Below are 27,481 nucleotides of genomic sequence, written 5' to 3' on the forward strand. Positions count from 1 at the left end.
AACTGAAACTGAACCACTTTGCCTAATCAAGACAAACCCCTCGGGTCTGTGTGGCATATCCTTGTTTCAGAGAAGTTCTCTGTCCCCCACAAACTTCTCTCCACTGTTATATATTGAATCAGAATGCTTGTTTGTCTTGGAAGTGAGCGCTTACTAAGCAGTCTCATTATGTTTTGTTCTTCAAGTGTTGAGTCCTCATTACCTTCTGACTTTTAATCAAGCATCATTGCACAAGCAATAGTGAGGCTAGTTACATTTCTACAACTCTTCAATTCTCCATTGTGTGTACCAGTTTATTTTCAGTATTTATGTGAGTTTTCATTCCTCCAATCTGCATTTGTAGGACACTGAATAGCTCAAATTTAATTAAGCTTATTTGCTTATATCAAAGAGTTTTGAATGCATGTATAATTAAGAAGTCTCTAGGTACCAAAAAGTACCTTCATAAACAATGACCTTGCTGTGCTGAATACAATGTACTCGGGTTCAGATGTGATAGCTTTAGGTTCTCTCTGTGGCAGCTCTGTTTTCCCTGGCTTAATTATTAGTTTAATCAGAGTATTATGTGAGGAAAGACTAATATCCTGTTTCTGATTAAGTATTTCAAACATGATTTCCCTCAGATGGTATTCCAGTCTGTCACAGTATAAAAAGAGAGGCTTAAAATGTAATGGTTATTTCAAACCTTATGGTGCCATCATTCTTTGTGTTAGAGAGACCAGGAAGTCTGCATTTCAGATTTCTCAGGATCTACAGGAGGTGATGATTGTCCTAAGTTTTGTGTAGATTGACACTGCTATTTTAAACATTGTTGATGTAATTTTCCCCCTCTTTTTGGAATCTTACAAAAGAGAGTTGGCGATCATTTAAAATAATTTTTTTGGTTCTGTATTGCTTTCTTATCTGCTCTTTCTTTCTTCTTGCTATTTCATCCTTCACTTGGTTAGACTTATTTTTTATCTTCCATTTTTTTATTCTTGCTTCCTTTGTTTACTGCCTATGCCTCTCTTTTGTAGCTATTTTTTTCTCTGTAGCAAACCATCCCCATTTGTTATAATTTTTAAATCTGCTTTTAACAGTGTTAGGCAAACCTTAAAAGATTTGGGGTTTTGGCTCAGATAAGTGGTAAAAATTTGAGATACTTGTCTGAACTATCCATTCCAAACTCTGCCAGTTCTCTTCTCCCATCCTTCCCTTTTGCAAGAGAACCAGTTCTGTATCCCCAACTTCCCATGTTCAGCTCCTCACAAGTAGAGCCCTACAAATCTGTGGATATCCACGTACCATGTTTGCTGATTGGATGCAGATACACATTTTGTATCCACACAGGGATCCACTCACACGATTCCCTGTCTCTCTGGAAGGCTTCCATAAACCTCTTAACTTTGATCCCGTTGTGGGGTTTTGCAGGTCTAGTCTTTACTGTTGATCTTGGATCAGCTATTGATTTCAGTTGTATGTGGTCTGTTGTTTCAGAGGTGCTCAAGAATTCATTGAGTGCATATGTCGGGAGCTGCTGAGGTACAACAGAGAAGGAAAGGTTGGGGGATGGCTTTTGGGTGGATGGTAAAAATTGAGGGACATGGTGGGAGCTCGCTGGGTGCAGATTTATGAAAGCAATCTAAATCCTTAAAATTTTGGATTGATTCGGGGAAAGGATTGGAGTTCAGAATAGTCTTCTTAACTGATTGATTTGCTCATCCATGATTTTTAGGATACTAAAAATACTCCTATCTTTTAATGCTGGTAGACTGGCCAGATTTTCCCTATAGAAATAGACAGGATCAGAGGGAGAATATTGCTAAGGGCATGGCAAATTTTAGACTATCACAAGAATATTTTAAAACCTGAAATGTTCCCAGAGAAGATGCCAGGTGTATTAATAGACTAAGCTAGAAGGCGAGACTAGGAACTTGTTGAATAGTAGTGTCTTCTGCTGTGGGTTTTCTATGCCAAATGCAATTCTGCTAATGTCTCATTAACATTCTACTTCAGTGGACGTACTTTATTACATTCAATTAAGTAGTAGTTGAGATAAAATAGCATAAAGCTTCTTAATCTCTATCCAGTTAAAGGGCAGCCCGTCCTTGTGATGTCCTACTCGTCCATGACTGGAGCTCCTAGGTGCAACCACAATACAAATAAATTAATCATCCTCATAATCCATTTTAGAATTCCACTATTTATCTTAACTGGGATCCAGAAATCCAGAAGGCTGCGCATCGTAAGCCTGAAATTCAACTTTCAGTTTAATTCATTAATAGCTTATGGATGTGGCAAGCTATACAAACATTTGCAAAGTGTAAGAAAGAGACAAGACCCAGAGATAGCTGAGTGTGTTGGTGTTTTAATCCCATGTCTCTTTGTCCCTATTAATTGTTTTAATTTGATTAAATTTAATTTGATGGCAGATTGCTATGTAGTGTGATGCCAACTTTGCAGATTTAACAAGTGGTATTTGAGATAATCTATGTAATGCACGACTCTATTTTTAATTTGAGATGTTGCTGTGGACGGCTGATTAGAGATCATCCTGGGATAGAGTATAGTTCACCTGTCTACCAGTCTACCAGAGAGAGGGAGAATGAAGAATGGTCTGTCGAAAAGCATACACGTACAAGTCCTACTGACTCATTTGGAACGATCAATTTCCAAGACGGAGATCACACTTACCATGCCAAGGTTTGCCTGTAAACTACAACTTTATTTGATTTTAACAATGCTGGGTTAACATGACTTCTCTTTTTACTATTTTAATGATAAAGAAACTGGACAAGTTAAAATTAGCACTAGGTGAACCTCAAACTGTTTGGCTGAAACAAGAAAACAGACCAAGTTCAAAGTGGCCCAGTAAAAGCATGCATATAGTGCCTTCATGTTACACTATTAGTCTGGGAGCAGAAGGTAGTAAAATCTCATTATGTGGACAAGTTAATTGTAGAGAGGTAAGGGAGGTGTTGTTTGATTTGTAAAAAGCCACAGAATTATCGTTTTAATGGTGTCACCATCTGCGACATGGCATGGGAAACTTGCTGACCTCCAGGCTTTCAGCCCCGGCTCCTCTGGCTGGAGGAAATTTTGATAATACAATGTCATCAGAAATGGGTTGAGTTGGGTATCATTCGAAAGCCCTTTCTCCCATGAGCACAATGATACCAAACATGACAAACCTAGAACAAATACTTATTGAGAAAATGTTTAAAAATCAATGTTTTTTAAATTATACCATAACACAGGGATGCAGTGCCTACACAGAAAAAAACATTGATCTTTGGTAATCCTAGGGAAGTTAGCCTTGAGAAGTAGGATTCAAAACATTTATTCATCAAAGTCCTATCTTCTCCATCTAGGGCACCACTCCTAGATGCATTGTCACCCTGATCGTTGTCTGGGCCAAATTCATACATTTCCATACAGGGCAGACTGTTGGCCAAATGTTTTCAGGGAAATGAGCATCTGAGCTTTGCACCCAAGCATTTCATTAGCTGAAGAATTGATTTGGGAGAACATGGTATTTCACACAAGACAGGTGGGATCAGTCCATCCTCCAAGACATACGTATGCCCTATAGGGGAGGGTAGTTTTGGATTCATTCAGTCATCCTGGAGCCATTCCATTTCTTGATAATTTTCCCTCTTGATAGCGGGTGGAAATGTACCCCTTGTTGGTCATTTGTCTTTTTCTTGGAAAACAACCATTAATGTAATTCTGCAAGTATTGTAATGTTGGTCCTCAGATGGTAAACTTGACATATGAATGATTCCAGTGCATTTATGACCTCACCAGTGACTGTCTCAGCCATTCCAAGCACTTTCAGAGCGAGGAGAGTGTCTTTAGAGGTTGAATCAAATGCCTTCTGATAAAATTTATGCAATTTATGAATTTGGCTGAGTCACACAGTTTGCACTGGTAAAAACAGTGTTTGTTTCTGTTGCTTTTACTTTTTGATGAAACACATTACATACATTCTTGGTGTTGCACTTGAGGTGATACACAATATCATTTGCATGGGCATCTTTTGGGTCAGTGCACCCATTTAACTTTACTTTTATGCAACGTTCCCACTCAGAGTGGCTGCCTCATATAGTTTCTCTCCTGTCTCATGGGTTGAAACTGTGCTTAATGGATGCCTTTGGGCTTCTGGCTTGCCATAGAAGAAGCAGGTGTTCTTCTTGAAACACATGTCATGGGACTTACTATAAGTCAAGTGTAACATCCGATGAAGTGAGCTGTAGCTCACGAAACCTTATGCTCAAATAAATTTGTTAGTCTCTAAGGTTCCACAAGTCCTCCTTTTCTTTTTGCATATACCAGCGTGTTATCTAGAGCAGTGAGGAGCTGTATCATCACCTGCCCTGTAACCTGAGGTGCCCTGCAATGCCATGCTGCTGTAGCTCCCAACCTGAATCCCTCACAGTCACCAGCATGCAGATGCCGCTGAGTGTTTGTGAGTAACTGCAGCATGCCAGCCATACTCTAGTCACACTTTGGCTCTCACCAGCCACTACTACAGGGTGACCCCTGGAATATATGTTCTGTAATGTCCATCCCTCTCCTGAGATATTAGGTCTGTTGTCCCTCTAAGGGAACAATACACAACAACTTGCCACCTTAAATGGCGATTTAATTTCATAGAATCATAGAATATCAGGGTTGGAAGGGACCCCAGAAGGTCATCTAGTCCAACCCCCTGCTCGAAGCAGGACCAATTCCCAGTTAAATCATCCCAGCCAGGGCTTTGTCAAGCCTGACCTTAAAAACCTCTAAGGAAGGAGATTCTACCACCTCCCTAGGTAACGCATTCCAGTGTTTCACCACCCTCTTAGTGAAAAAGTTTTTCCTAATATCCAATCTAAACCTCCCCCACTGCAACTTGAGACCATTACTCCTCGTTCTGTCATCTGCTACCATTGAGAACAGTCTAGAGCCATCCTCTTTGGAACCCCCTTTCAGGTAGTTGAAAGCAGCTATCAAATCCCCCCTCATTCTTCTCTTCTGCTCCCTCAGCCTCTCCTCATAAGTCATGTGCTCTAGACCCCTAATCATTTTTGTTGCCCTTCGCTGGACTCTCTCCAATTTATCCACATCCTTCTTGTAGTGTGGGGCCCAAAACTGGACACAGTACTCCAGATGAGGCCTCACCAGTGTCGAATAGAGGGGAACGATCACGTCCCTCGATCTGCTCGCTATGCCCCTACTTATACATCCCAAAATGCCATTGGCCTTCTTGGCAACAAGGGCACACTGTTGACTCATATCCAGCTTCTCGTCCACTGTCACCCCTAGGTCCTTTTCCGCAGAACTACTGCCTAGCCATTCGGTCCCTAGTCTGTAGCGGTGCATTGGATTCTTCCATCCTAAGTGCAGGACCCTGCACTCATCCTTATTGAACCTCATCAGATTTCTTTTGGCCCAATCCTCCAATTTGTCTAGGTCCTTCTGTATCCTATCCCTCCCCTCCAGCGTATCTACCACTCCTCCCAGTTTAGTATCATCCGCAAATTTGCTGAGAGTGCAATCCACACCATCCTCCAGATCATTTATGAAGATATTGAACAAAACCGGCCCCAGGACCGACCCCTGGGGCACTCCACTTGACACCGGCTGCCAACTAGACATGGAGCCATTCATCACTACCCGTTGAGCCCGACAATCTAGCCAGCTTTCTACCCACCTTATAGTGCATTCATCCAGCCCATACTTCCTTAACTTGCTGACAAGAATACTGTGGGAGACCGTGTCAAATGCTTTGCTAAAGTCAAGAAACAATACATCCACTGCTTTCCCTTCATCCACAGAACCAGTAATCTCATCATAAAAGGCGATTAGATTAGTCAGGCATGACCTTCCCTTGGTGAATCCATGCTGACTGTTCCTGATCACTTTCCTCTCATGTAAGTGCTTCAGGATTGATTCTTTGAGGACCTGCTCCATGATTTTTCCAGGGACTGAGGTGAGGCTGACTGGCCTGTAGTTCCCAGGATCCTCCTTCTTCCCTTTTTTAAAGATTGGCACTACATTAGCCTTTTTCCAGTCATCCGGGACTTCCCCCGTTCGCCACGAGTTTTCAAAGATAATGGCCAAGGGCTCTGCAATCACGCCACCAATTCCTTCAGCACTCTCGGATGCAACTCGTCCGGCCCCATGGACTTGTGCACGTCCAGCTTTTCTAAATAGTCCCTAACCACCTCTATCTCCACAGAGGGCTGGCCATCTCTTCCCCATTCTGTGATGCCCAGCGCAGCAGTCTGGGAGCTGACCTTGTTAGTGAAAACAGAGGCAAAAAAAGCATTGAGTACATTAGCTTTTTCCACATCCTCTGTCACTAGGTTGCCTCCCTCATTCAGTAAGGGGCCCACACTTTCCTTGGCTTTCTTCTTGTTGCCAACATACCTGAAGAAACCCTTCTTGTTACTCTTGACATCTCTTGCTAGCTGCAGCTCCAGGTGCGATTTGGCCCTCCTGATATCTATCTATCTAATTTAAACACACTAGATTGGATTAAACAATCAAACAAGTTTATTAACAAAAGAAGATAGGATTTTAAATGAGTAGAAGTAATAAGGCATAAACCTCAGAAATGATTATATGAAGAATAAAGATAAAACACTTTCTAGTTCCTAACTTAACAAACTTTACTGGATTCCAGGTAAAGTCCTTACCATATCCTTCCAACCGTGTTCCTGATCAAAATCTGCAGGTTAGGACCTCTCCCACAAAGTCCAACCGCTGTTTCTTTTGTCATCTTAGGTGCAAGGAGGGAGATGGACAGGGAGAGAGATATTTTGGGATGTTTGCCCTTCACTGTTATACTTCAGCCCCCCTCATATAGTGCTATCCTGTGTGCTGATATGCAGTTTTTCTTTGTCTTCTTTTTCTCTCTCGCTGTCTGAGGACTTTATTTACAGATTATTTGCAAATTGCGGTAACCATACATCCCTTTAAGTCCTGCTTGACTGGTTGTGCCCTAACTGGCGCTAGGTGGGTTTGAACATGTGCTTTTATTATTATACAGGGTGGATTTCATAACTTTACACACAATATTGTTGCATACAGTTCACCATGATATTATTGACTGGTGAGCTATTAGTTTTCAAATAATACTTCCCAAGACATTTTGTACAAAGATTATTACAGTAATATGTAGGGTGTGAATACAAGGGTGCATTCAGTCACAGTGAGTCTTGCCCACAGCTAGTACTTGTCCCTGATTCTCAACTTTTCCCTGATTCTTGATGTGCTTCCTCTCCAACCTTGCCATGATTTAGTTTATGGCACACTTCTTAGAGTATGTAAGGTGCCACTGAGCATTGTGTTTAACCAGGTGCTCCATGGTGATATTCTCCAAAGATGCAGCTGCTAGTCGGTATGCTCTGTCTTCCCATTGATGCCTAAAAATGATCAAAACCAATGTAAACTCAAGGATTTTGTAATACTTTGGGTTTGTAATTAATTGTTTTGTAATGTATGTTATGTAACTGTGCATGCCATTTGCAGATGGATTCCAATAATTTCTGGCTGGATGCTGACACCTTAAACAGTAGTAAACGCCTTACTACAACTCTTTTGGCATAAAAGCAAAGCTCATAAGCAATAGAACTACTTCTTTTTAGCTGGTAATTGCAAATCAGTTTGAAGGGCCCCTTTCATTTTATAGTAATCTGTAACTTTAAAAACATGAATCAGGTATCATGTTCTGATCATTAATTGATAACACACTACTGTCAGTCGAGGGCCGCAATTTAACTTTGTGAGGGTACATGCTTGACACTCCTGTGTTAAAGTATAATGAAAATAGTTAACTTTTAAAAATATTTTCTGGACTGTATATCTACATAATTGTTCAAGGTTTGTCATGGTTGGTACCATGCTGGTCGTGAGAGAACAGGCTTTCAAATGACACCCAACTTGACCCATTTCCAAGGACATTGTTCTATAAACCTTTCCACCAATTGGAGGACCTGGAGCTGAGAGGACAGCAAATCCCCCTCCACTATGCCACCGACAGCATTGAAATTATGAATCAGTAGATTTTTACTAATCAAATGACATCTACCTTACCCTTCTATCATTAACTTGCCAATAGAACTACACACACTCCCAGACTGTACACTGTGATCAAAACAGTCTGGTTCTTACTCACAATGAGGTCCACAGATCCATGACAGTTCCTCTGCTCTACGTAGGCAGACCAAATCTGTCAATCAGAGGCAGGAGAGGGTACTCTGAGAAACTGCTAGATGTCATCTTCCTCTCCAGTTGCAGGCAGGCAAACCAGCTCTTCCCCTACTGCAGAGCAAATTTAAAGAAAAAAAATGGCTTAAAATCTTCAGACCATCAGGATCTGCCTTTATCAGCAGAAATGATCCCTTTTCTTCTCTGAATCCCTGTGCCTCTCTTTCCCCCCTGCTTTTCCAGGTAGCATGCAGCATGGCAGAGAAGGCTCAGAACAGAGAGAGAGCCAGACACTGTCTCCTATACCTCTCTGCTGATTAAGTGCCTGCACGGAGATCTGTGCCTCTTTTGTGGAGGCCCAGGGCTCTCTCAAGTGCTCAGGTTGTGGCAGGGTTTTGGTAGGATTTCCTGCAGCCCCTGTCTCCAAGCAGGAGTACTCCCAGGAAGCAGTGGCAACACCTCAGCAGCAAAATTCCCTGGGTCTGGCACAGGCAGGGACACCAGTCCTCCGAACAGCACAATCAGCAACTCTCTCCCTCTTACCTCATCCCTCCATCCCTGAGGAGTGAAGATTGAAGCAGTGTATCAAAGGGCCAGGGAAGCTTCCTGACGAGCTGCTGAAGCCCATGCTAGCCACAACTGTTAGCTGTGGAACAGCTGCCCAGCCCCTCCCTCACACCGCTGCAGTGGCAGGGGGCTACCAATAGTGTTCCAGAGCAGACAGAGCAAAGAGATCCTGATAAGGGGTCCTCACCCCAACCCCTCCTTCCATTCTACAGCTTGGCCAGCCCTGCAGTAGCCCAGAACTACTCCTGGCCAACAGTGTCAGCCCAGATCCGTCTCATAGTGTAACAAGTGGCCCAAGTACTCATTTTGAACCTCCAAGACTGGAGCCTGGTGTGCTCCTGGGGTAGGGTCAGCTTATCTCCAGGCCACATCTAGGAATCTCCCTTGAACAAAGCATGGGACCCAGAGAAGCCCCCTCTGGCCCCAGTCCAGCACAAACCTCTTGCCTGAACCCCCTCTATCTCAGGGTAAGAAAGTTGCTCAAAAAGTAACCACAGGGTCCCTCTTCACAGGACTGTCACTATGAAATATCACTCTCTGCATCTGAGAGTCACCCCAACATAAAGCGCACAGAAAAGAGCCCCTCGATCCCCTTCATCTTCTGAAGATCCTGACTCGGGGGATTGCTGTAGGAGGTGCTCTGAGAAGCACAAAGTGACAGTGAAATGTGTTTCCTTAAGCTGCCTAAATCTGCAGAGTACAAGAGAGAGACATTTCTCAACACTTCATTCCTCTGCTAACCTTCATGGAGTGCAGCACATTGGATATTCGTCAGCACCTAGTTCCTCTGTTCACCCTCACACAGGATAATCATCAGTGCTGGGTTCCCCAGCTCACTATCACAAACTGCAGCCTTGCAAATCACAGATGTGTTGTTTCCTCTAGGTGTGCTGTACACACAACCCCACAAAGTACAGGAAGACCAGCACTCCAACTCAGAGTTAGAAACTCAAATAGTAAAATATTTTTGTAAAAAACCAGAAGAGACAAAAGGATGGACTTTCAAGCAAGCATGTGTTAGGTATTCTGAGAATTGTAAATGGTTCAAATGAAGTCTGCAGGTGCCCTAGATAAGCTATAGCTCTATACCCCTCCTCATGCCCCTGTGAGGGTGTAATAATGGGATAGGGATTTTCCCTCAATGTCAAAATTTAACCTGGGATCACTACAGAAGATAAATGTGTCTTTTCCCCTTGTGGTCAGGGAGTTGTCATTTCTAAGTGGGATTTATTTATTTTTTTTACCTGAAAGAATGGCCACCTCACTCTACAGGCCTGTCACAGGCAGCCAAGTTCAGGCTGGCATAATCTTGGGCCCCTCCTTTGGGCTCAAAAACTATCAGGGGACCAGGCCAACAAAAACAAAAAAGAACTGTCATCTCACCCTAAGGGCTCCAGTAGGTTTCCACAAGCAATGCTAACATGGATGGCCCCTTTCAATCTATTTAAAAAGGTACAAGGGAAGGTAACAAGCAGATGTCATGAAACATATAAGGGGTATGTCCGGATACCTTGCCTTAACCCGTAGTCTGGCTGAAGGGAGAGCAGAGATTTCCACTGCTGCCTGAGCCACTCCTTGCCATGGGGCACTCGTGTTAATGTTCTTGAGCAAGTTGTGTAAGTCTTTAGGACTGTGCCTGGAGGGCAATAAACTTTGCCGAGTGCATTTGTCACTGAACTGTGCCCAGGGTCTGTCTCTGAGTAACATCAAGGTCTGCTGAATTAGTAGGCTGTGCTCTCTGCTCATGCTGGTAACACCGGAGCTCCAAGAACAGAAGCACTTAGCTGCTGTGACAGCTTAGCAGGCTTGACAGTGTTGCCATAGCAACAACATTCCTCAGGACTTGACAACATGAAGTGACAACAGTTTGACAGTTTCTCAGATACTTCCTAAACTTGCTGTAGGAGCACAACACTGTCAATACAGGTTCTTGTCTTTTGGTTTAGCAACAGCATTGCAAATGTTTATGGAAATGCTGGCAGTGTTAGTAGTAGCTTTCAGACATGAAGGAATCCAAGTCTAACTCTTACCGTGTGACCTCCTTAGACAAACCTCATGCAGAGCAGTCTTAGACTGCACCTCCCAAGGGATAAGGATGCTGTAGATTCACTGTTTAGAGAAAGGTTTCAGAGTAGCAGCCGTGTTAGTCTGTATTCGCAAAAAGAAAAGGAGTACTTGTGACACCTTAGAGACTAACAATAGTCTCTAAGGTGCCACAAGTACTCCTTTTCGTTTAGAGAGAGAATCAGTTAACTCACTCTCTGTGTATTCCCCATTTTGGAGTGGGCACAGATGCTATCCTCTACAAAGTTCCTTATTTTCAGAAAGACAGGCAAAGCTACAGAGCTTCCTCTGATCCCCAGTGAAGCTCTCTCTTGCCAGAAGGATTCTCAGGTCATTCAAATGGTGGATGACTACAAGCAGATTCAACTCAGGTTTTATTATAGGAGAATCAATCAGGACAGTTATTGCCACAGATGCAAGCCCAGAGGGATGAGACGCTCATACAGGATTGAGGACAGTCCAAGGAATCTGGTCCAAACAAGAGAGCAAGTACAGCATAAACTGGCTAGCGCTCCGGGCAATCCTATATGATATCAAGGCCCTGCTCCCATATCTGGGCCCACCTCATGCTGATCATGACAGATGACACCACAGGTATGTCATATGTCAACAAACAAAAGGGAACAAGGTTTATAGTCCTTCAGAGAGAAACTCCTCCTGATGACTTGGGCAGAGGAGAATTTGCAGTCAACTTACTCCTTTGACATCCAATAAAAAGTTGAAAGTCACAGCTGATGGCTCAGGCAAAAGTTAGATCATTCAGAATGGGAACTACACCCCTTGGTGTTCCATCTATTGATAAAGAATTTGGTCTCCCAGAAGTGGATCTATTTGCCTCCCACCTGAATCACAAAGTTCAGTGCTCTTCTTTTGCTGTGGGGTCACAAAAATGGCCAAAAGACACTCTTACCTATCTTTCCTTTCCTCACCAGGATGCTTCAGAAGATCAGTAGAGAAGCAGCACTGGTAATTCTGGAAGCCACTGTGATGTTTTGGGGTGCTCTCAGGCCAGTATGAGGCTCTGACACTGCCTTCCCTATTACCTTGTGTGAGACTTTGTGCTGTGAAGCTGTCATTCAGATCCTTGACACCAATAGCCAGACCACAAGCATAAGTTCTCACCTGGGCTCTCACCAGCCTAGTTACTACTTGCAGGGTGACACCAACAGCTCTTCTAGTCCCAAGTCTCTCCAAATACAATCTCCCTGAGTTCTTAATTACCAAACACTGGCACTGTTCCCCCCTGGTTTATCACCCCCAAAATCAGCCCTCCAGCTACCAGCTTGCATTGGCATATACATGCCACATTGTATCTTGGGATTGAGCTAGGGTGCAAAGTACATCTGTCACAAATAACAGGTTCTCTAACTCAGGCAGCTACTTAGAGTTAATTAAGAAGATGAAATTGGTGAAATGCACACAAACTTTGAGCTTTAGTTAATAAAGACAAATATAATTGAAATAAGAGATAAATTAATATACACAAGAATAAATACAATAACGTAGTTTCCTGCATTGTTCATACTTACAGTCTTACACTGCACATACTTACCACCTTATGGAGACCGTTAGAAACAAAGATGGAAGGAAATTTAAAAGGAGATCACCCCAAGAGAAAGGTGCTGGGCCTGGCTTCCCACCTTATTGTCCCATGTCATCGTTCTGGTGTCCCAACAACAGGTCTGACAACCACATCATTTGTATACCTTTTCCTATTCCACCCACATATGACCAGGTCCAGATCTGACACATGTCCAGGTCCATATTCCTGCACATGTGTGGTGTTCCAGCCAACCATATGTGGTATTCTGGCTAACTATAGTTAAGCTGCTGACCGTTAATACCTCACTTGCATCAATTAATGTCCCAGAAGTTTCACTACGTCCACACAGTTAGCTCCATGGTTACTATATTACAAAAGTACCCTAAGATGATACCATGTGTTCATGTGTGGTTTACCTGCTTATCACACAATACATTACTAAATGATCACAAAATAAATATTGCTAAATTTTATAACCATAGGTCAAGCAAGTATCATTTCATAACCTTTGGTCAAGCACATACTACTCATGCTGGCTTATGCCAACTGCCAGCTTCTAATGGGCTTCATTCTAAGCCCTTAATACTTAATGTTTAAGACCTATAGCCAAGTGTATTTTTCATAACTACATTCTTCTAGTTGCTATTACAGTTTCAAGAACTTCCATTATTCTTTCTATAAGCATGCTTAAGCAGATATGTTAAATTTTACCCTAAACTATAAACCCTCCAAGGTTGGGTCAGAGATCAATAGTCAATAATACAGTTTGCAGACCAGATACCTGCTTGGTATGAAAATAATCAAAACGTTTATTTAATAGAAAAATCACAGATTCAAAGATGAAATAGTAAAGCAAAAGCAAACATACACAAGTTACACAGAAACATAAAGACACAATCTCAGCCTTTACACTTTCACATCAATAAAATCCCTTATCTAATAAAAATACCCTGATGCCTTTACACAGTTTCCCAGCATACACCCTAGCTATCACATTCATGGATCCAGCATTCATGGACAGTCACCCACCTCGAGACTGTTCCTCGGGTTCTGAATAAAAAAACATCAGTTGCAAGCTGTTTTTAAAAAGCTTTTTCTTTTCTATTTCCCCCTTTTGGTCCATGATAACTCATGGTTATTCAGAGGAGGGAAACTACCTCTTGACTTTGATAGCTTGGGGGGATGTCTCAATGTTTTCCATTAACTCTAACAGAGAGACAAGGTGGGTGAGGTAATATCTTTTATTGGACCAACTTCTGTTGGTGAAAGAGACAAGTTTTTGAGCTTACACAGAGCTCTACTTCAGGTGTGGAGATTTTCATAAGCTCAAAAGTTTTGTCTCTCTGATCAACGGAAGATGGTCCAGTAAAAGATACTTCCACACCCACTTTGTCTCTCTAAAATACCCTGGGACCAACACAGTTACAACAACACTGCATACATTAACTCTAATGGTCCATCATTGTCTTTTCCTGGGCTGGACTGTTACTTAAATCTGGTTTCATGTAAACACCCGGCTTGTGAGGGCCACCCCTCCGTGCTTGATTGTTCACTGCCCTGCTGGGAGGTGTAGTTGGAGTTGTAGTGCAGATTATGAGTACAGTTTTCCATATACACAAATACACAGATTCATAATTTCAGTCTGTATACATATCTCATAATGGCGATCAAGTTCAGAACATTACCAGTTTTCATAAAAGACCTTACTTGATAGTACAATAATACAGTATGTAATCAGTTGCTTTAACTGCTCATTTTTGGGGTATAAACCTTTAGTTCTCCACTTGGGATGTCTGGCCCCTAGTTGTCACAGCTGCATTCTGGCCAAGGAGATCTTGATTCTCTGACCACCTTAACATAGTACAAATACCTCCCATGCCCTTTCCACCTAGAGGGGATATGATATTACAAAGTCTGGTTATGCATCAGAATCCAGAAAGTCTGAACCTAGGTGCCTGGTTCTTGAATGGAGCCTCTTGAGCCAAAATCTTAGAAGAAGTAATATTCACACTTCTAGCTTCCAGAGATAAGTTGACTAACTCAGTGTATTCAGTGGCCTGGTTGAGGATTATCCATCGGTACCAGGACAAGGAGTTCACTCCTCACATTTGAATCAATAATACAGATTCTTGAATTTCTTTGAGATGGACTCAAGCTAGGCCTGGCAGTTTAGACTCACAAAGATCAAGTTGCTGCTTTGTCTAGCATCCTTAATTCAGCAGACAAGAAGTAAATTTCATCTTACCCAGATGTCCAGCATTTTTCTTATGAGAGCAACATTTTCTTCTTCTTCCTTCTCAGTTGCACAAAGTTCTTTTATGACGTCTTACCTGGTTCTCAGTGCCATTAAGGGCCCTCCATTTGAACCACTCATGAAGGTGTATAATTAATTCCTAACCATTGAAGTGGCCTTTTTATTGTAATTATGTCTGTTCACAGGGTGTCAGAGTAGGGTGTTCTTTTTCTGGAACCTCAAAATTGCACCTTCCATAAATCTGACCTTGTCTTAATACTAAAGATTAACTCCAGACTCCATAAAGCACAGGATATTGCTCTTCCACCCTTCTGCCCACCTCTGTTGACCCCCAAAGACAAATTGTGGCATACTTTGGATGTCTGCAGAGCTCTCAAAGGATATATTCACTGCACAGTTCAGATCACAGAGAGAAATGCTTTTTATGCTTTATTATCTGGTGTCAAAGGGAAAGAAGGCTTTGAAATCTTCAGTAATTGAGCCACCTGGAAATGGTATCTCAGCAGCATAGAAGTGAGAAAGCATAACTCCATTTTCCAATATCAGAACTTGGTCCTCCAGAACTGCAGTCACTTCATGGGCCAGAAGACCTTACACCTCCTACAAAGAAATCGGTAAAGCAGCCACTTGGTCATCTGTCCATACTACCTTCAAATTCTACAAGCTGGACATCAGTCATGATTTGATGCTGCCTTTGGTGGTCAGGTGCTCCTTGCTGTAGTATCCCAGTAATTATTAGGAAAGGGTTATCCCTTTTACATCTATACATAACTGTATATAGAGGTTCGCCCCATCCCCTCCCTCAAGTGGATACAGCTATGAAAATTGCAATGTCATGGATTTGAGGACCTCACTACAAATAAGAATAGAGAAATTTATCTGCGCCTTACCTGAAAATTTCCTTTGTTGGAGTAATGAGGTCCACAGATCCAACACATCCTGAGTGGGATGTTAACTGGGAAAAGATTTGGGATTATTAACTGGCACTCAACGTTATTTATTGAATTCCTTGATCTGCAGGAGTATTGTTCTTTTTAGTTTAATGCTTTAAAAAAATTTTTTTTTACTGATTTGTGATTAATTCTTATAGGCTATGGAAGTGTCTCAAATGGCAGTGTCTCATAGGTGGAGCCACACCTCCCCTGCCTCTGATTGACAGGTTTTGTCCGCATCAAGGCTGCATAGAGCAAAGATCCAATGTCATGGGTTTGTGGACATCATTATTCCAAGGAGGGAAATTTTTAGGTGAGGTGTGGATATATTTCTTGTTATGAGTTCACTGAAGTTTGATATTTCAGTATTAGAACCCCATTTGCATTCTTTTTTTCCTTACCACAAGCACAGCTATGGAACATCACTAAGACCTTGCAAACTAGGGAGATTTATATGGCTATATGTATGTCTCAATGACTTGGACACTTTTATGCTATTCTCAGTAGGTCTCATTTTTTTGAAGTTCCTTTGTTTGTGAAACATTAGAACTTTCACAACAAGGTCTTGAAAACTTTAGAACTGAGTACTTTCTAAGGTGCCACCATGTCTAGTTTTGGTTATTTAAGAAACATGCAATATACACGAGTGTGTTTCTTCCAGTATATTAGAACCTCTTATGACACCAACCTGGACCAGCTATTACATCTGATGCTGAAAGAATGGCAGATGGAGCTGCCAAAGCTAGTGATCTCTGTTCATGGAGGCATCCAAAACTTCAAGCTTCCATCTAAGGTCAAACAGGTTTTCAGCAAAGGGTTGGTCAAAGCGGCTGAGACTACAGGAGCATGGATAATAACAGAAGGCATCAACAGTGGTAATTCTTTTTATCTATCTGGCTTTTCATCTAATACTTGCTCTTTGTTTTTCTCAGACATACAAACTTGAGGGGTGATACAATGTATTGATGTAATGCAGTAATTTGGGGTTACTTATAACACAAAATAAGAAACTATAATTTGGAAATAAAAATAAAAGAAAATAGATATTTTGAGGGTATAGTAGACACGGGTGTGTCATCAGGCTGCTCCAGTTTTGACCAGCATTCTTAATACTTTCTGTGAAAAAAGACCTGATCGTGTTATGCATGAAATAAGAAGCAAACTGCAGACCAATTGGAGTTGGCTGGAGTGCTTGACTTAGAATAGATTTTGATCTATTTTAGTAAAATGGTTAGAGCCCTAATACTGTATCAACTACTAGCTATTTTGGTCAAGTGTTTGTTTTAAACAAAATTTCATTTATTTAGATTTCATTCAGGTTTATAATTGTGAGCATTTTAAATTATGGTGCTCTGTTAACTAACCTGTGAATGCACTGAAACTCCCTGAAGAGTCACTCTTTACATTCCTCAAATGCTGAAATAATCTTGTTTCTTTAGTTGTATTCAGTGTAGTCATCTCACTTAGGGAACATGCTGATCTAAGGGAAGCTCGCAATGACCTATACTACCCTGCTATAGTGCAATATCCCATAATGGAAATGGCAATAATAATTAGATTATAAAATCTATGGTAGGGACTTTGCCATATCACTGAACTCTAGAGTAATTGTTCATAACATATAAATTATTAGATTAATTTAATCATTTTTCTGTTATCTGTAACGGCTCTGCAAACAGACTTTTTTTTTAACAGATTAGCTTTTTCAAAATTGTTGAAACACTTTGTAAACACACAGATTTCAGACAATGAGTTATTTGCAAACTATTCACAATGGGCCAGATCTTCTCATGACCCCCTGAGGGGTCCCAAACCCCAGTTTGAGAACCCCTGAGTTAGTGTAAATCAGTATAGCTTTCTGAAAATCAGTGTAGCAATGCTGATTTACACCAGTTGAGGGTCAGGCCTTTTGACTAAGGACTTGTCTGCACAGGGACATTCAGGGAAATTAATCCATATTAACTAAAGATGTGAATTTGAAGTGGATTACTTAAACCACATTAAATCTCTGTTTGGAATAAACCAAAGGAGGGTTGGGAATACTAACAAAGTGAATTGGTGATGTTTATACTCTCATACCATTTTTATAGCAATTTTCCAGTTCTAAGTGTGCGTGCTCACTATTAATCAAGATCAGGTCTTGAATCACTGGCTGGCATTCATCATACTGTGGGCTGAGGAACTTTCAGTTTTGAAATTACTGTTTCAGTGTGTATTAGAAGAGGTTGGAAGGGGATAATAGACAAGGGAAAGAAAGATGCATTAGTTTTCTTAGCTATTCTATAATTCAAAAATCAGAAAAGGTCACAGTCAAGGTTTTTTTTTATAATATTAAAATCATTTTTAATTGCTGTTAGTTGTCATAACTGCTTGAAAATTTGAAAGTGAAATGTTTCCTTATCCATTTTTTTTTGTTTTTTTACTCAAGTTATTTTATTAAGTGTCGAGTTTCTCCTGAGTGTGAGGCTGCTGATTTGTTATGTAGGACTTTTATAAAATAACAGGTTTCTTCTGGGTGAAAATATTCAAAAACAATTAGTTAATTTTGAAAAAAGTTCTCAAAAATTGGGGCACATCAACTTTGATATCCATTCAAAGTTATTTAAATGGTTAAAAATAAAAATTAGATTCAATACGTTAAAAAGTAAGTCCTAAAGAAGAGATCCATTTTGACCTTATTTCTGAAAACACTTACGCTTAACATTATGCATGTGAATAGTCCCATTGGTTACACACACGTGTAATGTTAAGCATGAGCAAGTCTGGAAGAATGGGGCACTATATTATTGTGTCCATTAATTAAACCTCACTTTTCCTATAATCCAGGGGTTCTCAAACTGGGGGTCGGGACCCCTCAGGGGTCGCAAGGTTATTACATGGGCGGGGGTCGCGATCTGTCAGCCTCCAACCCAAACCCCGCTTTGCCTCCAGCATTTATAATGGGTGTTAAATATACAAAAAAGTGTTTTTTTAAATTTATGAGGGAGGTCGCACTCAGAGCGTTGCTATGTGAAAGGGGTCACCAGTACACAAGTTTGAGAACCACTGCTGTAATCTATATGAAGTATAACAATAGTATAATTATAATTACACTTACATTAAAAATAACTACAGAGTAAAATAGATGATGGAAGCAACTTTGGAAGTGTTGATCACAGTTCTGTAGCAGGAATTCAAATGTAGAATAATAATAATGATGATTATCTATTTAGGAGTGTCCAGGCATGTGGGGGATGCACTGAAAGCTCATGCCTCTCAATATTTGAGAAAGGTCTGTGCCATTGGAATCCCTCCTTGGGGTATCATTGAGAACCAGAGGGACCTGATTGGAAAAGATGTGAGTAATTAACTTTTTGTTCAGTCAATTGTACAAGAGTCTGCCAGCTTTCTTATCCACTTGTTGGTTTCCACTGTATTGTATCTTAATTTTTGTTGGCCAGATGGGAAACTGCCATGCATCATGAAAGATGTAGTCCAGCCCATGGGGGGAATAAAGGCATAAAGCACTCACATTACAGGCGCCCATAAGGCACTATAGTAGCTCAGTCAAGTGTAGACCTAAAATGAAATGTTTGTTTCAATTTTTTCAAATGGAAAAATTGAAAATATTAGGAAAAATTTACTTTTTTCCTGTGGAAAATTTCAGTTTTGTAAAAAATACATTTTATCCTTGTCAAGGTTCCTTCTCCACTCTGAACTCTAGGGTACAGATGTGGGGACCTGCATGAAAACCCCCTAAGCTTATTTTTACCAGCTTAGGTTAAAACTTCCCCAAGGTACGAACTATTTTACCTTTTGTCCCTGGACTTTATTGCTGCCACCACTAAGCATCTAACAAATATAACCAGGAAAGAGCCCACTTGGAAACGTCTTTCCCCCCAAAATCTCCCTAAGCCCTACACCCCCTTTCCTGGGGAAGGCTTGATAAAAATCCTCACCAATTTGCATAGGTGAACACAGACCCAAACTGTTGGATCTTAAGAACAAGGAAAAAGCAATCAGGTTCTTAAAAGAAGAATTTTAATTGAAGAAAAAGTAAAAGAATCACCTGTGTAAAATCAGGATGGTAAATACCTTACAGGGCAATCAGATTCAAAACATAGAGAATCCCTCTAGGCAAAACCTTAAGTTACAAAAAGACACTAATACAGGAATATACATTCCATTCAGCACAACTTATTTTATCAGACATTTAAACAAAACAGACTCTAACGCATATCTAACTAGATTGCTTATTAATTCTTTACAGGAGTTCTGACCTGCATTCCTGCTCTGGTCCCGGCAAAAGCAATACACAGACAGAGAGAACCCTTTGTTTCCCCCCCCCCCCCTTTCAGCTTTGAAAGTATCTTGTCTCCTTATTGGTCCTTTTGGTCAGGTGCCAGCAAGGTTATCTTTAGCTTCTTAACCCGTTACAGGTGAAAGGGTTTTTCCTCTGGCCAGGAGGGATTTAAAGGTGGTTAGCCTTCTCTTTATATTTATGACAATCCTAAAAAAAATATTGACAGCAAATTCCCAACCAGCGCTAATAGTATTAAACCCATAAAAACTTTGTTTAATGACAGTTAAGGATGACTTGGAATGCCCCACCAACTCAAAACCTAAAAAGTATGGAAATAACAAGTTAAGGGAAAATTCTCCTGCATTTCTTGCTGCTTTCATATTGTCTGCAACACTGTCAATAACTCACTCCTGCACTCCATAAGGCTTTCACTTCCATTTCCAACAGATACGAAAAAAAATATGTATGCCAGCTTCATCAAACGTGCACTTTTGAGCATGATTAGGCCTCCTAAGTGCTTACAAATGACAATAATAATACTACTAATAATTAATAATGCCTTAACATTGCTGAGGTTACCATTAAGATTTTGTGCTAGAGAGCAAGGTATCACTGAGCTGCCCGCCGATCCAGCGGGTAGTATAGACATACCCGAAGAGAAGTTTTTGTGTTCATTTCCTAGGTTTGTTTTTTTTTTTGTAGAGGGTTGGTGTACCTCAGTGGGTTGCCCCTAGGGTCAAAGAGAGAAGGGGGAGATGCAAATGGCTGAAATATAAAACACCTGTATTTTGGTGTGTAACACTATAATTTACAAATTGTAGTAGTCCTTAATTACAAATATGTGTTATAGGATATTTTCTCATTGTGTGACTTAAATAAACTAGTTCTTTTTTAAAACAAAACTCTAAAAACAAAATCTGTTATATGTGGATATCCATAACAACATCTCAGAGAGGGGACAGCAGGGTTTGAACCCTTGTCCCTCAGTTTAAATCTCTATCACTTGATGTACAATAGTAATTGCTCGTGTCTACTTAAGGCTCAGCTGCTAGAGGTAGATTTGGCACAAACTTTTTCTGTGGGTTACACAACTGTTTGCTAGATAGCTGGATACCAGGAATGCTGGGCTATAGCTCTGGCTCTGGGCTAAGAGTATGATTTTGTGATTAGATAGGATATTCAAAGCACATTCATCATGAAGGGCAGTGTGGCTGACTAGATAAGATATGCGCTGACATGTTAGAGCCCTGGGTTCTATTTCCGAAGTATCATTGTATAACTTCTCTATTAACTTATTTGTAAAATGAGGTCGCAGCTCATATTAGGTTGCCTTCTAGGACAGGGTTCATAACTGATATTTTATTAATCAGCAGATGAAGAGCAATATGTGGTGCAAAGCACAGAGTGCTATAGGTTTTTTTGCAAAGGGATCCCAAAAAAGTGAGATAATCCCATAAAATATTTTAAGAAAGGAACTATTTTGGAACTATTATTTTTTCTGTGTGAAGCCAATTTTCATCAAAACACCATGAAAAATTCAAATAGTGTTCAAAGTTTACTTTGTAAGTTTTGTGTTTACCATTTTATTAAGATTTTTTACAAAATAAGCTGAAAATTCTGAAAACTTGAACTAGGGGGTAGTAATCAGTGACTCCATAATAATGATATCTTCCATTGACTATATATTACACAGACTTGAAGGTTTACTATTTTTTAAAGATTTCCATTCATCTAGAATTCAGAATGTAAAAATGGCCATAAATGAATGAATGAATAAATAATCTGGGATCATGTATATATTCTCTAAAATAATACTAAAATGGCATAGTTGTCTTTCACAATATAGGGCCAGACAGTAATACTTTTACTCACATTTAGTAGTTTCTTAATCCTCAAATTGACTTCAACGGGACTTGACATGGAGTAAGGTCCTATTCAGTGTGAGTAAGCATACCACAGTCTGGTCCACACAGTGAGGCCAAGCAGCGGTACACAGAAAAAATAATTTTGGACATTGTTATTTTCCAGATCTTGATTCCAGTGTACTTTCCACTGGAGTGCCATGAATGGTAAGAGGATAGACCAGTTGTAGTCTCCCATAGAATGATGTGGAGAATTTTCCCCTAGGTGTGGTAGAAACTTTTACAAGTTTATCATGTAACAATGAAGTATATAAAAGTTAGGTCATGTGCCAGGTGACATTACTTCAGCCTCCTTTTGATTTTCTCAGGTAGTTCGCCTATATCAGACTCTCAGCAATCCTCTTAGCAAGCTGAGCACCCTCAACAGCACGCACTCTCATTTCGTACTGGCAGATGATGGGACAGTGGGAAAATATGGCAATGAGATGAAGCTCAGGAGGAATCTTGAGAAATACTTAAACCTTCAGAAAATACACACCGGTGAGTATTGTGATGTCAAATTCATCACAGGTTAAAAGATTTTTAAGATGCTGAGGACTTCCTGTGATATGCTGGGTGTCTTCTACTTCCATGGATTTCACTGGGAATGAGGATGGCTCAGCATCTTGAAGGATCAAGCCATAAATACTCAAAGGGGGAGGGGGGGAAGGAAAGGAACAATTTTTTTTCAAAAATCACTAATGACTTTGGGTGTTTTTGATTTCCCAGTTTGGGACCTCTGTGATGACTCTGATATTACACACTGAAAATCAGACCCATTTAAAGTCTGTCAAACTGGGCACCCAAAAATTGAAAATGTTGACCTGGAGTTCTAGATAGCCAGAGTAGAGCATGGCTTCTGTTTCATAACTCTTTATGACAGCACTGATAACTTTTTCTCAAATATTTACCAGACATTTATAAAGAGAAAAAAATGTCAAATACAGTGAAATTCACGTTTTGCAATCTCACTGTGCAATTCTTTTGCATTGCACAACTGTCATTTTTGTTGTTGGCAAACAGTGCAATAACTAGTTGCAAAAGAGGAATTGAAAAAATGTCCAATCAATCTTTTGTGTCTGTGAAATAAGCGAAAGGCAAGTTTCACAACTTTCATTTCCATTGTGGAATTGTTTGCACATTTAATACCTCAGTTATGTCTAAGTTAAAGACACCATCAAATAGGTATTTGTAGCCTGTGTAAGGTACTTATTTTCATAGAATAAGACCATCATTGGTGATTTATGGAAAGCTTGATACTGGTCTAATGAGCAAATCAGAAGGTATGTTAGAAAGAAACACCATTAGGTCAATTGTAATTGCTAAGTCCTTGCTTCCTTTTACCTACTCACCTCTTATAAGCACAGAAACGTATCCAAGAATCTCTTGAATCCATTCATGTTTTTGTTTCCTGTTCAGTTTTAGATATAAAAAAATAGAATTCTTAATTATTGTGTATTAGGTTTTCATTTGCTATGTCCATTTTTGTTTACTATACCATTACCCAACTACCAGCTATTTCAAATTATTAAAATCACCTCTCCCAAGAATACATAACATATAGACAATTTTTTTAAAAAAGCACCCAGTTGCTCATGAGTGTGTGCAAATATTTATATGCGTAGTCACTTTTTCTATGCATGCAAAAATTTTGCAAGCAAAACTTACAAGAACTGCTATTGCAGGCCATGCAAGGGAAGGGAAGGCTTCTTGTGCCCCATTTCCTTCCTCATGAGTCCATGCCCAGGCCTGCTTATAGTCTTGTGCACAGTTTCTCAATAATCTTTTGTTTTAATGGCAGAGTTCCCTTGAGACAGCCTTGAAATGCCTGACACAAGGTGGGAGAAATTAAGGCATTGTTTTGTTTTTATCAATTAAGACATCTCTCTCATGATTTCTATGAGATATTTTTTGTGGGTACAAGTTGACAAACCTATGTTTATGATGTGTACTGTGGGAGTGATAACTTTGCTGTTAGTAACGGTTGTGTGTGGTTTGAAACAGGAATGGGCCAAGGTGTACCGGTGGTTGCGCTGGTGGTGGAAGGAGGCCCAAACGTGATCCTAAGGGTTTGGGAGTATGTGAGGGATACTCCTGCTGTCCCTGTGGTGGTCTGCGAGGGCACTGGCCGAGCTGCAGATCTTCTGGCTTTTATTCATAAACACACAGTAGATACAGGGTGAGTAGCTGCAGGCTGCAACACTTTCTTTTTTTTTAATTTAATTATTGTGTGGTGGTAGTGAAAATGCCTATTTCCAAATCAAAGACAATTGTGAGAACTGTAGTGAAGTAGTCTTTGCCAGGAACTGCAGAGTTCTGATATCACCCCTGATGACAACCTCCCCAGCCCCTGTGACCTTTCCCTAGACTTAACCTCTCGGATGGAATTTCCCTTGTGATAAAAAATAGCAAGATTTGCACAAAAATAATGAGATTATTGTTAAATAGTTAATATATAAAATTTAATTTTTTGGTGATCCATTTTTTAATTTTTGGAATCCTCTTGCACATCATCAGCGTGTGTTTTATTTGAGACAATTAGTGTTACCCACCATCCTAAATATATTGGGCAAGGTGATTTTCGGCTGCTGCTGAAGGAGCTCTCATTTACAAATCTGCTTGTCCTCTGTCCAGCAATTAATTCTGTCCCCCCACAATCCCAACCCCCAGTAGGTCAGCCCACCCAGTCCCCATAAATTCATTCCCCATCCCCTAGCCTCTTAGTTCACCCCATGCCAGTTCAGCTCCCCCAGCCTCACATCTGCTCCTCCTGGGGTTCTTCACATTCCTATGTGTAGTCCTTGCTGGGCCAGGGTTAGAGTTGAAGGTCTCCTTATTCTGGAGTTAGTGTTTGAATGTATAGGTCTCCATGTGCTATGAATAGGGTTTGGGCCCATACTCTTCCCTGGCCCAGGTTTAGGTTGGAGACCTATGACTGCAATGGTCTAGGGCTAGGGTTGGAGGCCAGAGGTTTTCCAAGGTTAGGGTTAAGAACATAAGAATGGCCATACTGGGTCAGACCAAAGGTCCATCAAGCCCAGTGTTCTGTCCTCTGACAGTGGCCAATGGCAGGTGCCCCAAGGGAATGAACGGACATGTTATTATCAAGTGATCCATGCCCTGTCACCCCATCCCTGATTATCCTGGCTAATAGCCATTGATGGACCTATCTTCCATGAATCTATCTAGCTCCCTTTTGAACCCTGTTACAGTCTTGGCCTTCACAACATCCTCTGGCAAGGAGTTCCACAGGTTGAGTGTGCGTTGTGTGAAGAAATATTTGCTTTTGTTTGTTTTAAACCTGCTGCCTATTAATTTCATTTGGTGACCCCTAGTTCTTGTGTTATGAGAAGGAGTAAATAACACTTCCTTATTTACTTCCTCTATACCACTCATGATTTTATAGACCTCTATCATATCCTCCTCCTTAGTCACCTCTTTTCCAAGCTGAAAAGTCCCAGTCTTATTAATCTCTCCTCATATGGAGATTAATAGCCGTTCCATATCCCTAATCATTTTTGTTCCCCTTTTCTGAACCTTTTCCAATTCCAATATCTCTTTTTTGAGATGGGGGCCACCATATCTGCATGCAGTATTCAAGGTGTGGGCTTACCATGGATTTATATAGAGGCAATATGATATTTTCTGTCTTATTATCTATCCCTTTCTTGATGATTCCCAACATTCTGTTCGCTGTTTTGACTGCCACTGCACATTGAGTGGATGATTTGAGAGAATGATCCACAATGACTCCAAGATCTCTTTCTGGAGTGGTAACAGCTAATTTAGACCCCATCATTATATATTTATAGTTAGGATTATGTTTTCCAATGTGCATTACTTTGCATTTATCTGCATTAAATTTCATCTGCCATTTTGTTGCCCAGTCACCCAGTTTTGTGAGATCCCTTTGTAACTCTTCGCAGTCTGCTTTAACTAGTTTTGTATCATCTGCAAATTTTGCCACCTTACTGTTTACCCCTTTTTCCAGATCGTTTATGAATCTGTTAAATAGGACTGGGCCCAATACAGATCCCTGGGGGATGCTACTATTTACCTCTCTCCATTCTGAAAACTGACCATTTATTCCTACCCTTTGTTTCCTATCTTTTAACCACTTACCAATCCATGAGAGAACCTTCCCTCTTATCCCATGACTGCTTATTTTGCTTAAGAGCCTTTGGTGAGGGACCTTGTCAAAGGCTTTCTGAAAATCTAAATACACTATATCCACTGGATCTCCTTTGTCCACATGCTTGTTGATCCCCTTAAAGAATTCTAGTAGATTGGTGAGGCACAATTTCTCTTTACAAAAACCGTGTTGACTATTTCCCAACAAATTATGTTCATCTATGTATCGGACAATTTTGTCCTTTATGATAGTTTCAACCAATTTGCCCAGTACTGAAGTGAGGCTTACTGGCCTGTAGTTGCCAGGAGCCCTTTTTAAAAACTGGCTTCACATTAGCTAATTAGGTTGGGGCTTGCAGGCTTTTGCAAGCATGGGTTAGGGTTGTGGTATGGAGGCCTCTCTGGGTGAGGGATAGAGTTGGAGACCATAGATGTCCGTAGGTTAGGGTTAGGTTTAGTGTTGGGACCCCTAGGCATCTGTGGGCCAGTATTAATACTTGGGCCCATAGCTCTGTCCAGTCTATAGTTGGAGTTTGTGATCCTAGGTGTCACTGGGTTAATGTTAATGTTTGGGCCTATAGGCTTCTTCAGTTATAATTTTGTTTGGACCAGTCAGCATCCTTTTTCTAGATTTAGAGTTTGTATCATTATGTCTCAGAGATATTGTTATGGTTGAGACTAGGCTAGAGGTAGGGTTAGGGTTGAAGGCTGTAGCACACTCCCCATGCTAGGGTTAGCATTGGCCCCATAGTTCTGTCTAAGCTAGTATTATGGTCTGGAAGTATCCCCATGCACAGTTAGGTCTGTCAGTCTTAGGCCTCCTTGGAATAGCATTAGGATTGGAGGCCATAATTCTTCTTGTCTTGGGTTTGAGTTGGAAGTCAGTGGCCTCCCCCAGCTAGGGGTTGGAATTGGAGGTATGTCCAGGGTAGCATTAGGATTGGGTCCTGTATGGCTTGCTGTACTCAGTCTAGATTTGGGTCCTGTATGTCTCACTGGTCTAGGGTTATAGTTGGATCCTGTAGTCCTCACCATTCCAGGGTCAGGTTTGGTGTCTGTTGTCCTTTCTAGCCTAGGGTTGTGATTTGAGTCTGTAGCCTTCCTTGGGCTAGAGCAATATTTGTGGTTAGTGGAGGCCAGTGTTAGGTCACTGACCGTAACCCTAGTCCAGGTCCCTCTGGCAACACCAACTCTAATCCTAGACCTAAGATTTCTGGTTGCTAGAAACCTGTAGTCTTCCTTGGGCTAGAGTTATATTTGTGGTTAGTGGGAGGCCTTCGGGCCAATGTTAGGACACTGATGCAACCCCAGCTTCAATCCTAGGTCTGACTTCTGCAACTAGAACGCGAACCCAAGGAGCTCTACTGGCTGTATGTCCAGTCCTATCCTTGAGAAATATGTAGACCCCATCCATAACCCTTGTCTTGTGATCTCTATGGGCACTGATCATGAACTTCTGTGGGCCCAAACTTCAAATGCAACCCTCTCCTGGGGCCAGCCGCCCACTCCATTCTTAATCTTTTCCTGGCCCAAACCATGATTGTGTCCCTGGCTCTTCACAGGCCCCCGCCGTAACCCAAGCCCAGGATCACAGATCAGTCTTGTCCCTGATGCTAGCCCACAAAGAGAAGG

General features: G+C 40.9%; 1 protein-coding gene across 1 annotated transcript in view; it reads left to right on the plus strand.

Moving 5' to 3' along the window:
• The window catches only part of TRPM6 (transient receptor potential cation channel subfamily M member 6), a 146,598-nt gene that overhangs the window by 40,894 nt on the left and 78,223 nt on the right, over positions 1 to 27,481 (plus strand). The window contains exons 4-8 of the mRNA XM_074953237.1: positions 2,502 to 2,682; positions 16,197 to 16,410; positions 18,748 to 18,872; positions 22,048 to 22,219; positions 23,723 to 23,897. Coding sequence (XP_074809338.1) covers positions 2,502 to 2,682; positions 16,197 to 16,410; positions 18,748 to 18,872; positions 22,048 to 22,219; positions 23,723 to 23,897 — 867 coding nt within the window. The remainder of the gene's footprint in view (positions 1 to 2,501; positions 2,683 to 16,196; positions 16,411 to 18,747; positions 18,873 to 22,047; positions 22,220 to 23,722; positions 23,898 to 27,481) is intronic.

Source organism: Natator depressus, chromosome 5, assembly GCF_965152275.1.
Source record: "Natator depressus isolate rNatDep1 chromosome 5, rNatDep2.hap1, whole genome shotgun sequence".
In the NCBI taxonomy this organism is placed as follows: domain Eukaryota; kingdom Metazoa; phylum Chordata; order Testudines; family Cheloniidae; genus Natator; species Natator depressus.